This window comes from Eulemur rufifrons, chromosome 8 (genome assembly GCF_041146395.1).
Source record: "Eulemur rufifrons isolate Redbay chromosome 8, OSU_ERuf_1, whole genome shotgun sequence".
Classification (NCBI taxonomy): domain Eukaryota; kingdom Metazoa; phylum Chordata; class Mammalia; order Primates; family Lemuridae; genus Eulemur; species Eulemur rufifrons.
This window is the reverse complement of record NC_090990.1, coordinates 73962041-73976909: the sequence shown is the minus strand read 5'-3', so window position 1 is coordinate 73976909 and position 14869 is coordinate 73962041. Positions and strand designations below refer to the sequence as shown.

Genomic DNA, 14869 nt, shown 5'->3' with positions numbered 1-14869 from the left:
TTATGCTCCAGTAAATCCAGAATTCCTACACATAAATAGTCTAACATTCTGGGGCCTGAATTTGACAGGGAAGCGTGTGGAGCTTCTAGATTGATATCACGGTGGTATCTCCCACCCGCCACCCACCATGAAACAAATCCATGTCTGCCTGGAGCCCAGCCTGGTAACTTAAATGAAATAATGTTGGTAAAGTAAAAATAACATTTTTCTTAATGTAAGAATGTGTTATTCCCAATTGTTCTCATATTTACATTTTCTCTTTTCAGGGATCCACATTCTATGGACCCAACTCTGGAATACGTGAAGGTAGGAAACCAGGATTTAACATGTAGTCCCGACCTAGTGTAACAGATTGCCCCTTTCTAATGCAGTGTTGCCAAAAAAGCTGTAGTTGGGTTTGTGTGGAAAGCTGGCTAGATTGCCTGAAACAACCAGTAGGAAATTTGACTCTCTTAAGCCACTGGTAAATTTGGTATGGGTCTCACGTCATCCTATTGCAGGACTACAGTCTTTTTCCCTTTGTCTGGCCCTTGGAGCCAGATGTGTTTTAAAATTCAGAGTCTTTTTTAAGAAAGACAATATGATGCATATATGTAATATCCTCAAAGAGGTCTAGGGTCAGCACCCCATAATCTAACATTATTTCCACAGTAACATGAATATTCACAGTAAGAGGGATAAATAGATGACAAATGATTTTCTGTAGTTCACGTTACATTTTGCCACCAAATGAGATTGGATTAGTTTTGCTGCCCAATGAGCTACTTTTTTAAATGTTAGTTTTCAGAGTTTTCTGGATTTTGGAACAGTAGATGAGGAATTACAGACCCATGTTTACCTTCGGTGGAGGACTGAAGGCCCCCTGAGATTTTATGAGCTGTCCTCTCCTTTCCAACAGCCACCCTCTTGCTTGGCGGCTAATCTGGGACCAAGTAGTAATATGTTACTTTCCAGAGGGGCTGGCAGTCAATGCTCTAAATATTCAATCCTTCTAAACTATATTTTCCTTCTGAGCCTAAAGAGAAGATATCTTTCACTTCTTCCCTCTTTCCCCCTGCCCTGCCTTCTATTTTTTTGGGTGTGTATATTTATTTTATTTTATTTTTGAGAAATGTAATTAAATCCTCCTACGGAAGAGAGAAGTCTGATTATCACACTTAGTTTCTTGGATTTATGATAACATATGTTGTTACCTTTCAGGAGGAGTTGTGGCATGCGTTAGGTTTTAAAGAGCTTGCCTCCTTGGGAGCCACATTCCATCTTCGCTATTACAAGAGCAGCACCCCAGTTTCAGAGTGTTTAGCCTGGGCACAGCTTTGTGTACCTGTACCTTCCCCCAGAGCTTTGGCCTTTCCTCTCTCTTTAGACCAGAGAGCATGGATGGGAGAGGGGAAAGCACTGTTGAACCAGTAGAGAAGAGTTCTAGATAAAATGGGGTGCAGTTTGGCCCCCTTGACTTTGAGATATTTCTTCCCTACAGTCCTCTGGTTCCCTTAATGCCTCTTGGCATGGGAAAAAGTAGAAATTTTATGCGAAGAATGTTGCATCATGAAGGGCCCTTCTGGCAGGGTCAGATTCGTTGGCCGAAAAAACGAGTCAAAATGTCAAATTTTTAGGGATTCATTGTGACCCCAGAATGGAGAGCGATCTGATCCCTGCCTGAGTCTCCTCGTCTGGGCAGTGGAAGCCCCCAGCTGTGGACACAGCTCCAGTCCAGGCCTCCCTCTGTGTCTTTAAGTACCGCTCTCCTGCCCCCTGGGAGACTTTCCAGCCATTCCACACACACCCCGTTTCCCTGCACCCAGATGGAAAAGTCAGGTCTGGGACTGCCTCCCGCATCCTGGGGTCAGGGGGAGTCAGGGTGCTGAGGCTGACCCACAAGGATGGGACTTCAGTGTCATAGCAGGAGAGAGCTAGGTGGAGAAAGACTCCAAAATAGCATTCTGCCCTGTTTGTATTCTGTGTCCTCCTAGCTCACCGTCCTGTACCATTTGTGCTGCAGCACATTAATACAGCCTGAAAGGGGACTGGTCTCTGGTTGCTTAGCTACGAGTAATTCTCTGGAGTGGGGAACGGAGGGAAATGTGCCTGGCTGGGAAGCCCCAGGGCTTCTGGCGGAGCTTCTACCTGGTCCAGCAGGCTGGCCTCCTGCTGGGCCCCACAACAGCACCAAGACCCTAAAGGCTCAGTTCAATGTTTGGATGTGATAGGAAAATAAATAGCAGTCCCAAAGTAGCCCAGGGATTTGGGGATCTCACTCCTCACTGTTCCTGTCTCTTTAATCGTGGCCCTTCGAAAGGAGAGGGTTTTTTTTTTTTTTTTTTTTTTTTTTCTCTACTGTTTATTTGTTTTCCTAGACCTCTCCTCTCCTCACAATTTTTTTTTTTTTTTTTTGTCCACAGTAGCTCAAAATGTGATCATCCTGAGGTTCTGTTTTTAACTCTTTTGTATGATCATAAGGTCCTTTCCTGTAATCAGATGTAATTGATTCTCTGTCACTGTATCTGAAGGACTATTTCTTCCAGATTGGGAAGCTGGAAACCTCCACCTTCTTCCTGCTGCTTACCACGGAGTTAGTGACTTTGGTTAGTGGTGTACAGCTTTGGAATTTTCCTCTGCGTACCTAGCATACCTTACCCTAGATAAAACCAACATTTTTTTTTAATAGGAGGAAATAGTTTTTAGAGCCAATAACCTTAGGCAAAATTGTGAAGTAGAGTTTTGTCTTCTCTACTGCTCTACCTACTCACTGCCCCTGTTGCATTTGGCCATATTTTTACCCCCATTAAAATGTATTTACTCTGTGTCCAGTTTCTTAGACCTGTATCAAGTAATTGCTCAGAAAATTTGCTAAAATAAGTTGTACTAAAATGTTAATAAATGGTAGTAGCTCCGCGTGTTACCCTTCCCAGATAGCATTCCAACAGACACTTCAAGTTACATACCCCTAGGAATCCCCCAGGGAGGGGAGCTGGGTCCACACGCTGGTTCTAATTAGCATTGTGACCTTGGACTTAACACCTCTCTGTAGGTTCCATCTTTCCCACAGCTAGAAAACCTTAGGGTAAACTAATGCTCCTTCTAGCTGAACGTTTTCAGGAGTTTCTATGCCCGTAGTAGGCTGGAGGGGAAGATTTTTTAGGAAGTAGTAAGGAGTTCTTAATTATACTATCACTTTTGATCATAAAATTGCCACAGTGATTGGAACAAGGGTAGCATTTCATGTTGCATCTCAGGCATCAAGGCCAAGGACATGACAGAAAATAATTTGCCACCCGTCATGTTACTTCATAAGATTGCAGATTTACCTCCAACAATCCTGCACTGCAGCTGCTTTGTGATCCATTATGTTTCACTTTTATAATCCCTTTTGAAACTATGAAATCTGCTTTTATTTTCACTCATTTATCATTCTTTTCATTTCCCCCCCCCCCCCCCCCCCCCCCGAGCTACTTCTGTAAGCTTCAGGAGTTGCCCCCAGCCATTGCACTAAATTTTATAAATTTATATTGTTGCCAGTCTCCTTCCCCTTTCTACCATCTTCCTTTTAGGCTGAAGACTAGTTACTTTAAGCCCTACAGTTATTTTAGTAAAGAGTCTCTTTTTGGAGGGTGGTTTAAAGTGTCTTTTTTTAGGGGAGGAAGTGATTGGCTGGGAAGAGCTGGGTGGTTTTCCTTTTAGAAGAAATGTTTATTATAGATTTTTAATTTTAAAATAAATTGTCCTTAAAGAAGATAAATTGGAAAATGTAGCAAAGTAGAAAAGAAAACTCAAGATGCCTGTTTTTTCAAATTGGTCGTGAGCAGGCAAGTGCTTTTTGTGGCGGGGCTGGCTGTAAGCAGCACGCTGCCGCTGCCGGCCTGTGGACAAAGGCTGCTCTCCAGGCGGCCGCAGTGAGGAAGTGTCAGGATGGAATGCAGCCTTTTGTTCCTGCCCAGGTTCCTAGTGAACAAATATCCTCTTGCTTTTGTAGTCAGCCTTGGTGGATTCTTGTTAGACCCACTGTGAGCTTTAATGAAATGACTTGCAGTCTCTGAGCTCGCTGTGCAGGTAGGAGCAGGAAAGGATGGGACTGGCACTGACACCCTGCACAGGGACCGCAGCCCTCCCGCTTCTCCCTTCTGAGAGACTTAGAGAGCAGTCCTCTGGGGGGTTAATGCTCCAAAAATGTCTTCTAATGCTCCACAGAGTCTTCTAGGTCTGCTGACTTTACAGACTGGGCAGCCTCTGGGGACTCATTAGGTCACGCAGCAGATTAAACGAGGAGGAATTATGTGAATTCCAGCACTAGAAAGTTCCCTGGCTGTTGAGACCGTGGTGGGAGAAGGGGCGGCATGGCTTCAGCTCCCCTTTGTGCTCAAGATGGCTGCAGCCATGGTCACGGTTAAATAGCTGTCTTTGGGGAAAGCCTTTTCTTCCAGCAGGAAAACAGGCCAGTCTGCACTGAATTAGCCAGCTCACAAAGTCATGAAAGGGACTTACAAAAACAATGGCACGCTGTACATTCCGTGAGATTTTAACAAGTTATATGAACCCAATAATGGGCCGATTGGCTGGCTCGGCAGGTTTTTGCCTGAGTGCGCACATCAGCAGAGCCAGCGCCGTCCCCTGTGGGACCAGAGATCAAACACAGGCAGCAATGAATGTGGAGATGTGGAGCAGCCCTGGCTCGCTCTGGGGGGCCCCCATACAGGGGAACGACAGGGAGCTCCCGTCCAACTTTTTCCTCTGTGCCCCAAAACACTCTCTGCAATATTCTTGGAAGGCTTAGTGTCACTGCGAATTTTAGAAAATGCTGAGGCAGGGTGGGGAGACAGAAGAATGGGGTGGAGGCCAGTTCCTCATTCAGTGGAATCTTATCCTTCAGGTCTATGAAAGTGTGGCCACTGCTATAAAATAAAATCTTATCATGAAACACATGCCCATATAAAAGTCTGTATGTACGTGTTCATAGTGACGTTATTCATAACTGAGAAAAACTGGAAACAACCCAAATGTCCTTCACCTGGTGAACAAACTGTAGTACACCCATACAATGGCATACCATTCAGCTGTAAAAAGGAATAGACTATCGATATTCACAAAACATGCATGAATCTCACTGAGTGAAAGTAGACAGTCTCAGCTGGGGACAGTGGCTCACGCCTGTAATCCTAGCACTCTGGGAGGCCGAGGCAGGATGATCACTTGAGGCCAGGAGTTTGAGACCAGCCTGAGCAAGAGGGATACTCCATCTCTACTAAAAACAGAAAAATTAGCCAGGCGTCATGGCACGCACTTGTAGTCCCAGCTACTCGGGAGGCTAGGGCAAGAGGACCACTGGAGCCCAGGAGTTTGAGGTTGCAGTGAGTTATGATGATGCCACTGCACTCTAGCCAGGGTGACAGAGCAAGACTCTGTCTCAACAACAACAACAAAAAACTTAGAAAATAGTCTCAAAAGGCTACATATACATACTCTATAATTACATTTGTATAACATTCTGGAAAACGCAAAACTTACAATGACAGAAAACAAATCAATGATTGAAAAAGGGTAGAGGGCAGAGGTCAGCTGCACAAAGAAACTTTTTGGGTGGAAATACTTTGATTGTGGTGGTCGTTACCTGACTGTGGACATTTGTCAAAGCTCATAAAATTGTACTAAAAATGTTGACTCTCAACTGAATGCAAATTATACTCAAAAGCTTGATTTTATTATAAAAAGCAAGCTAAAACCTTATATTTTAGCCCTTAAGTACTGTTCCCTAAGTAAGGGAAGTTTTCCATTTTGAGACAGCCAGATCCCTGATCAGATGGAGCAAGTGCTGAGCCTATAGATTTTTTACTACAGCGGCTCATTTAGCAGATATTTTTGAGCATATACCGTGTGTTCATAATTGTTTGGTAAAGTCAGACTAGGAAGACAGCATTATCGAGAGCCTAAGCTAAGATAGCGGCAGTGGGAATAGAAAGTCAGGCCAAGTGGTTGAGACCTTTTAGAGATAGAATTAGACCCATTTCATTGGGGAAGTGACAGATCCTGGTGAGACTTAAATGGTGCAGGTGAGGGAGAGGAAGCCAGGGGCAATTCCAGGGGCCACACTGGTGCCTGGCATCTTGCCAGAAGTCAGTAACTATTTTAGTAAAGGAGATTTCCATTTGGAAATCTTGCTACCACGATGACATTATATTGATTCATGAACATTTGAGGATATCTTTAGACCAGGGGGTCAGCAAACTGTAGATCAAGACCAAATCTGGCCCACTACCTGTTTTTATATGGCCACAAGCTAAAAATGGATTGTATACTTTAAAATGGTTTTTAAAAAGTTAAAAGAAGAGTGGCAAACTATATAAAATTCAGATTTCATTGTGCATCAAGTTTCATTGGAACACAGCCATGCCCATTTGTTTATGTATTGCCTATGGGTGTTTGCACACTAAATGATGGGGTTGAGTACAGATGCTCCTCCACTTACCATGGCATTACACCCGATAAACACATCGTAAGTTGAAAATATCTTAAGCTGAAAATGTATTTAATACATCTAACCTACTGACCTTCATAGCTTAGCCCAGCCCACCTTGTGACATCCTCGGAACAGTTCCATTAGCTGACAGGTGGCAGAATCATCTGCCCACACAGCACACTGTGAGGTACCGGTTGTTTACCTTTGTGATTGGGGGCTGACTGGGGGCTGTGGTTCAGGTTTTTCTGAGCAGAACAGTTGTATAGTTTGGAGTGGGTGCTGGGATGCTACTGCGGGTTGAATTGTGTTCCCCAAAGAGATATGCTGAAGTCCTAACCCCCACTAGCTGCCCAGTATCACAAGAGAGTATCATACCGCATATGGCTAGCCCAGGAAAAGATCAAAATTCAAAGTATGGTTTCTACTGAATGAGTATCATTTTTGCACCATCATAAAGTCAAAAAATCATAAATTGAACCACTGTTAAATTGGGACTGTCTGTAGTTGTGACAGTACAGCCCGCAAAGCCTAACAGAACACTTTACAGAAAAGATTTGCTGACCTCTGCTCTAGACTGTTTGCACCTACACTATTCCTGTTTTGCCTCCCCCAAAATATCACATATAGCAGGCTTTCAACAAAAAATTCTGTCTTTTCATGCTGACACTTCTATGATGCAACCTTGCATCTCTGACATCACTTTTATCTTGCCTAATGACAAAGCAGTGAGTCCTTGTACAAGTTTTGTGACCTGAGACAGAGACACTGCTGCTTCAACATTATACAGAATTTGAGTGTATCTTAGCATCTTCTGGGGGTGCTTTTAGGCCCTGAGCAGCATCTTTCTGCTGCCTAGTTCTGGCATCTTCCGCTCTGTTAGATGAACAGGTACGTGGGACAGAACCCCAGCTGCTCCTGCCTGGGACTTGTCTGGATGACTCCTCAGACCAGACATTGCCATGCCAGTGCAACTTGAAATGACTTTGTGTCTCAAGTCATAGAGAAGTGAATTCTCCCTGGGCCTTCTGAACTTGATGGTTTGAGACAAGGCCAAACAAACCCTGGAGCTGCCCTCTGGAAGTGCTTGAAGGCTCCTGGTCTGGCATGGTGAGTGGAAATAAGGCCAGATTCACATTCTGTGTGAATTGTATTCTGTGCTGCAGGCATTAGCCTTGAAGTTGAGGCACTATCCTTCCTGGCTCGAGGAAGAAGATTCTTCTGAGACCCCAAACTATTTAAGAGGTGGCAAAGAGAATGGAAGATTAATAGGCAAGCAAGAATTGACTGTAGGGTGCTAGGATGCTGTTGTGGAATTTTTGGAGAATTGTGTTCTCCAAAAAGATATGTTGAAGTCCTAACCCCTGGTACCTGTGAATGTAACCTTACTGGAAAGAGTCTTTGCAGATATAATCATACTAGGATGAGGTCATACTGGATTAGGATGGGCCCTAATCCAATGACTGGTGTCTTTAGAAGAAGAAGGGAATTTGGACACAGAGACACAGACACGCAGGAAGAACACCATGTGACAACAGAGGCAGAGATTAGAGGGATGAGTCTACAAGCCAGGGAATGCCAGGGAATGCCAGGGATTGCCAGGGAATGCCAGGGATTGCCAGCAGTCGCCAGAAGGAAGCGGCAAGGAAGGACCCTCCCCTGCAGCCTTCAGAGCTAGCACATCCCTGCTGATGGTCGGATTTCAACTTCTAACCTCCAGGACTGTGAGAGAATAAACTTCTGTTTTGAATCACCAAGTTTGTGGTGGTTGGTCACAGCAGTCCTAGGAAACTAACACAGATCCAAAGCCCTATCTTAGCCATTTCTTGGTTGTTTGACCTTTACAAGTTACTAAAATTCTTTGGAGTTCAATTTCCTTAAGAGTAAATGGGAGAATTTGGGAATTAAATGAGTTAGTGTATGTAAAGTTCTTAGCACGGCCCCTGGCATATAGTTAGCACTCTGTAAATACTAGTTTAATGACCATTACTCCAGCTGGCTGTTGGCTGGTTCATTGTGACTCAGATTTTACAGCCTCTGAGAGACCTTCCCTGGCTTCCCCCTGGAAGCAGCCCCCAGTCACTATCTCATTACTCTGCATGTTAGCTTCATAGCACTTGTCCCAAATTTTGTTTATTTAAAAAAAAAAAAAAAAAAAAAACAAACAACTTCTCACTAGAAAGTGAGTTCTGAGGACAAAGACCTTTTGTTTTCCTCTTAATAAATATTTAGCAACTGTCTGACCACATACAACCAGAAGCAAAGTACATTTAAATTGAGGGAAGGGGGAATGAGGTTGTTCCATCTCCCAAAGCAAGTAACACCGACATCTCTAAAAATTTTCCAGAAATTCTTCAGTGTTTTTATTTCAAGACAGCAAGGAGGTTCCCAAACCTAACCTCAGTCAACCTTCTCTTGCCAGCCTGGTACAGGATAAAAACTGGGATCACTGTTGTCACCTTACATACTCACATATCTGGGCAGAAATATACACAGCTTTTAAAAGTGTAGTTTTGGCAACCTCTATGGCTCAGACCGATCTACTCCTTAGGAGATCTTGTTACTCACTGTAGGGATCCAGTAACACCAAAAGGGGAGGCCGTGATTTTGAGCTTTGGAATCGTTTGCTGTTAAACTCTGTCCTCTAGTGGTAATCAGATGTCACAGCAGTGCAGCATTGGGTACAGTTCCATTTCTAAATACTCTGGGAGCTTTTAAATGTGATAGTGTGTCATGACATTATATCTCAACTTCAGAAAGAAGGGCTGTGTTTACAATACATAAATAGGCAGGGCTTTTTGATTGGCTTCATATAAGGCAGATTAAAATTGTCAAGGCATTTTACTATTAGAATTAATTGTCTAATGTTCTTAAACAAAGAACTAAAATGCTGTGATGCTGTATGTAGATTTTGAGGTACAGGCTTGGCATTTGGCTTGAAGATTTACCTGTGGCAACCAAGAAGTTTCCTTAGAAGAACTTATATTTGAGTTGTGATTTGATAACTGAAAAAACTGGCAGCTTGGCAGGAAGGAAGCTGGTGTTAGGTGAGGCAGAAGACAAATATCAACACGTTTGCGACGGATGGGGAAGACCCCACATCTGTGGGACAGTGGGTGCCAGGCAGACGCAGCAAGAAGGGCAGCAGGAAGAGCTGGGGAGAAGCAGTAGGGACTCCGTATTTCTCAAGTGGGAAAAGAGTGAGGAAGCTTCAGACGTTCTTGAGGGTGATCAAATTAAGAGAAGAATTTTATTTATTTATTGCCAAAATAGGATCTAACTATCTATTGCTTTGCAACTTGCTTTTTTCAGTGGACATCATTCGCTGTTAAATATACGGCTTCACCTCCTTCTTTTGAATGGCTGTCCAATATTCCATTGTACGAAATACAGTTCTATTTAACCATTTCTCTGCTGACATTTGGGTTTTTCTAATGTTCTGCTGTTAAAAATGATTTTGTAGTAAGTATGTAGTCATTTAACAAATATTTATTGAGTATCTACCACGTGCTAGTCATTGTTGTAGGGGCTGAGTATGCAGCAGTGAACAAAACAATGCCCCTGCCCCCGTGGAGCTTATATTGTGGGGGTGGAGGAGTGGGAAGACACTAAGAAAGACAGCCAAGTCAATCATGATAGCTAATGATGAGTGCCAAGCAGAGCTGATTCATCAAGGAAAAACACCATGAAATGTTGGGGTAAGGGGACATTAAATTTCAGACAGGGTGGCCAGGATAGGCCTCACCAAGAAGGTGACTTTTGAGTGGAAGAGCAAGTGAGCTGTGCTGTCTAAGGGGAAGAGCAAGTAGCAATGGCAAGGCTATGAAGCCAGAGCCCAACTCCAACTCTTCCACTGAGGAATGAGGAGGCCAGAGGACTGGAGGGAATGAATTTGAGCTGATGTTGGAATGGTAGGAGCTGTGTGAGGGTAACGGCGGCAGATAATGCAGATTGTATAGGGCCTGTATGTCAGGGTAAGGACTTTGCTTTTCATGGAGTGAGATGCGGAGCTGTCTCTGGTTCACTCTGGCTCCTGTGTTGCTATGAGACTGCAGGGGATGGGGATGGAAGCAGGGAGACCACGGGGAGGCCACTGCCATTGTCCAGGTGAGAGGTGTTGGTAGTTTGGACCTGTGCTAGCAGTGGGGGTGGTGAAGAAGGGGGATTCCAGGTGTGTGCTGCGCAGGTAGAGCTGTCAGGGTTTCCCAGTGGATTGGACGTGAGGGGGGAGAAAAGAGGAGTCCGGCGTGTACAGGAAGGGTGGTGTTGCCATCAGCTGAGAGGGCTCGGTGTGCATTTGTGCAAGAGGTTTCCTAAGATAAAAACCCAGGAGTGGAATGATTAAGAGTCACACACTAGGTCAAAATAAAACTTCCTGGCAACTAAGAGGGGATTTTTTTGTTCGTTGCTTTCTCTTAGTTTCCAAATTTTCTCTAACAGAATTTTTATGATTGCGTTACTTGCAAATGCTAACATTTCACTGTATAACAGCAAAACCCACATTCATTAATGTGCCCACTGATCTCATCAAAAAGTCATTAAAGTATTGGAAAGCTGTCAACACATGGTGGTAAACACGAGTTTTCCCAAATTCTAATTTTCACTTGAAAGGTTACATTTTGTCATTGGCAACAAATACTGTCAGTTGTTTTCCTTGAAGTAACAGGCTCACTTTGTTCATTTTTCAGAAAATGGCTGCCAAATAAATACCCGAGTCTGAATAACCGAGTTTGTCAGACACTCTTTGAAGTTAGAATGGTACTCCAGGAAAAAGCAGCTAGTTCAGCTCCCAAGTCAATCGCACAATTGCTTTTCCTTCAGACGGCCACAGTGCTTGGGTATGAGGCAGAAGGGCTTTCCCGGCGCATCACGCAGAATATTAAAGAGACGTGTACTCCCTGGCTGAGATTTAATAAAGTGAATAATTCTCACTGCTTCATTGAGGACTTCTAGGTGGAACTGGCTATTTTTTCTTACATACTGTGGGGGTCAAGAGTGCAGTGACCACTGGAATGGTTTGGTGGCTCTGTCTTGCTTTGTGCTAAGGCACCAGGAGTTAACCCATCATTGCTTTAGTGCCATCACTGTAAATGTCAACCCAGTGAAACAGGCAAAATAAATGCCTCCATATTGTGAAAATAGGTTTTGACCCTTGGACTCTTTGAAAGACTGCCGTGGGCCTGCAGAGGACCCTTCACGCCCCACCATACCAGAGGGTCCCCCGATACTTAAGAGCCTAAAAGCTGCAGAAACACCTAAGACACACACTGTCCTCTCCTGCTATCTAAATCCATTTTTTTTCCTTGACCTAGGTTTATTTTGAAATCCTGCTTGCCGAACAATTCCATTTACAGTTAAAGAGACTGATTATTCATATAGAAAAGACATTAAATTTTCATTTAAAAGTAAGAAAAAATTGAGAATCAATCCTAGAAGTAAGGGTTCTCAGTTGTGGGCCTGTTCCTTACAACTGAATGGAAGGCGGAACTCCAGGAACGACTAAGTCTGTCTGACATAACGGAGCCACTGCTCGCTGTGTGCTGCAGAGAGCCGGGTCGGAGGCAGTTGCTGATCTGCTCTAATTGCTTTATACTAAAACTGTGAAAACCCAAAGCTTGGTGAGGCCAAGTCCGGGTTTATGGCAAAGATGCTCTGCTTGGATGTGAAAGTGTAGTCAAGGGATAAATTTGTTTGAGGGATAAGTTTACTTGGTGCAGGCTGAAAACAGGCATTCTCTTGATCCTTAAGCTTTTATTAATTGCCACAGCATTTGCTCACTCTGTGCTCCCAGTGTGGATTAGCTGGCCGAACTCCATCCCGGCCTTTATGTGAATGAAGATAAGGATGTGTCAGACCCTGGGAATGAGAACATGCTGTTTGGCCCTTGGAGGCAATTTCCTTTGAGTCCCAGCTCTCTCCAGATGGCATCTAATTGTTTCTTGAATGACCTCAGTGTCCAGGCTGCAGGAACCTGGTCTGAGAGGCCATTTCACATATTTATTAGCCTGTGGATCAGAACTTACTATATAAAGCCCCCATTCACACTCTAAAAAGAGCTTTTTGTGCAGAAAAAATGATGAAGCTGATGAACTGTTTCCTGTGGCCACTAGTCTCCAGTTGGATTCTTATTTTTCCCAGGCCCAGGTGGGTATTTTTCGAAGGGATCTGTGTGGTCTAGCTGAGTCCATCCTGGCTCAGTCCCCTCCCCACTCCTCCTACTCCCGAATTCCCATGGTGCTTACCTGCAAGAGCCTGGGCAGAGCAGGGTCAAGTTCTCTGATCTCTTGGCTTTAGAATGACTTGAGCAGAGCACAGGTGGTATCAGTTGGGAATTAGTGCACTCTGGGAGCCCCTCGCAGTTTGGGATCCCAAGTAGTGCGCAGTTTGAGAGAGTCAGATAACTCTTAGGGCTCAGGTGGGAACCAGCCAGAGGAAGGCAAGGCTGGTCCCCCCAGCGAGGAGCACAGCCTCAGTGGGTCATGTTGTGCCTCATGTGTATGTGGTTCATTACTATTTTGGGGGGAAGAGGGTCCCTACCTTTTTGAAAATATGATGAATAAGAACCATGCATATACACTTACTGTGCATCTAAATTCCAAGGTGTTTGTGGACCCCGGGTTGAGAATCCCTGTGCTACGCCCAAATGTTCACTGGGCCCCTGCCATGCTTGGGCATTGTGCTGGGCATTGGGATGATGACGATGAATAAGACATGGGTCCTGAAGCTAGTAGACAAGGTCACTGGTCATTGTAATGAGCACTTCAGTAGCCGGACACCGGAGGACAGGGTTGCAGCCGGGGTTCCTTACTGGAGTAAATAGAGCAGTAGAAAGGGAGAAGGAAACCCCTGCGGGGCCACACAGACTGAGAACCAGGGCTCTGAAGTTTCCAGGCTGTGTCTACCTAAGGACTGTGTAAGGAGCAAATTTGCCAAGATTTGAATATAATTTGGGGATGATGTAAATTTCCTGTCCTTTGACCTAGAAAGAAGTCATGAGAGTTGCCCTTCCAAGTAATTGGACCTGGTAAAGTTCACCTGGCTTCCGTAAAGGAGTGTCTTGACCGGTACCTCTGAATCAGGTCCTGTGGCTTTGCACATAACAGGATGGTCTTTTGGAAACATCCTCCAGGAGCTTAAGGTGGTGCTATTGCCACATCAGCAAGGGCGAGTGTGCAGTTGTTAGTGGTTTCCCCTAGCCTAGGAGGGTGCTGGGTGTGGGAGCAGAACTCACACCTACACCAGTGCACAGGACATTCCAACTCCGTGAATCCCTCTCCCTTTTCCTAGAGGCAAATTCATGTCTTCTTTATCCTTGAAAACTCAAGACAACTCAGTTCTTTCATGGAAGTCCCTTGAGTAGGCTGCAGAACATCATTAATTTCCACCCATTGCTGACACATGAGTGTACAACCCTATTATTAATGGGTGTATTATATGCAAGTTTTCATGTAACATGTTTATGTTGGCTCCTTTTTAGCATTTCTCAGATATAGAGATCACATCTTATACATGTGATCTCTAGTAGAGTCCAGCACAGTCTGTTACATCTTGATCTCAAGTTTTAATTTCACACTGATAAGGTGAGCCTATAAACTCTAATGATGTGAGCTAAGAAATTTACCACTGGGAAGGGTAGGGGTGGAGTAGCCTGGGTTGATGACTCCTTCTGGGAAGGAAAACATCTTTAGGACTCTCAGTCTCTTGCATCTGCTTCTCTCAGCACATTGGCTATATTCTCTCCAATCAGCTTCTCCATACAGTGGGGGGCACATGGCTCTAGGCTGCTCTAGGCTTATAGTCTTTAAAGCGTATAGTCTAAGGGGAAAAGGGATCTCTCCTTCAGCTCTAGTTTGAAAAATCCCAGGGAAGAACTCTGATTGGTTTTATGTCCACTCCCGGCCCATTCAGTGTTCAGTATTCTGATTGGCTCACACGTCTATTTTAAGAATGAATACACATGCTTTCCAGTAAAGCATTTAAATAACCACCATCTGCTATTTATATCATTTCCCCCCTAGATTTTCAGGATTAGAAGTACATTAGGCTATATTTCTAATTACCTCTGCCTACTCAGGGTACTTATATAAGATGCTGGCACATGAATGCTAGGTTTTGCAAAATATATATATGTATTTTTTCTTAATCTTTTCAAGTCCTGTGCCTGTCTTTATCTAGCTGACCTCCCTCCTGGTTTACTTATGTGCTGGATGCCCATTGCCTCCCAGTTTAGTTGTTAGGGCTGTTACAGAGAAGTTATAGGTTGGGGGCAGAGGGTACAGGGGTGCAGGTCCCCCCATGATGTATAGTTTGGCCTTGGAAAGATTCCCACATGTTCCACGTGGTATCCTGGAGAATTATCCAGATGGGTTTTGCTGCTCTCTCCATTAACTCTCCCTTCCTCCACCCAGCCCGTCCACCCAC

At 44.3% G+C, this 14869-nt stretch overlaps 1 protein-coding gene across 9 annotated transcripts in view; it reads left to right on the top strand.

Moving 5' to 3' along the window:
• The window catches only part of BCAR3 (BCAR3 adaptor protein, NSP family member), a 111353-nt gene that overhangs the window by 38640 nt on the left and 57844 nt on the right, over window positions 1-14869 (top strand). For 7 of the 9 annotated variants that reach the window (XR_011234574.1, XR_011234573.1, XM_069480184.1 and 4 more), the window contains one exon: window positions 267-306. The exons of 1 other annotated variant lie outside the window; for it this stretch is intronic. Coding sequence is in view for 5 of the 8 variants with exons in the window: in XM_069480184.1 (XP_069336285.1) it covers window positions 267-306 (40 nt within the window). In the remaining 3 variants the exon portion in view is untranslated. Of the gene's footprint in view, window positions 1-266; window positions 307-14869 lie in introns of those variants that run through there. One more of the 9 variants, XM_069480190.1, reaches the window with a different exon arrangement.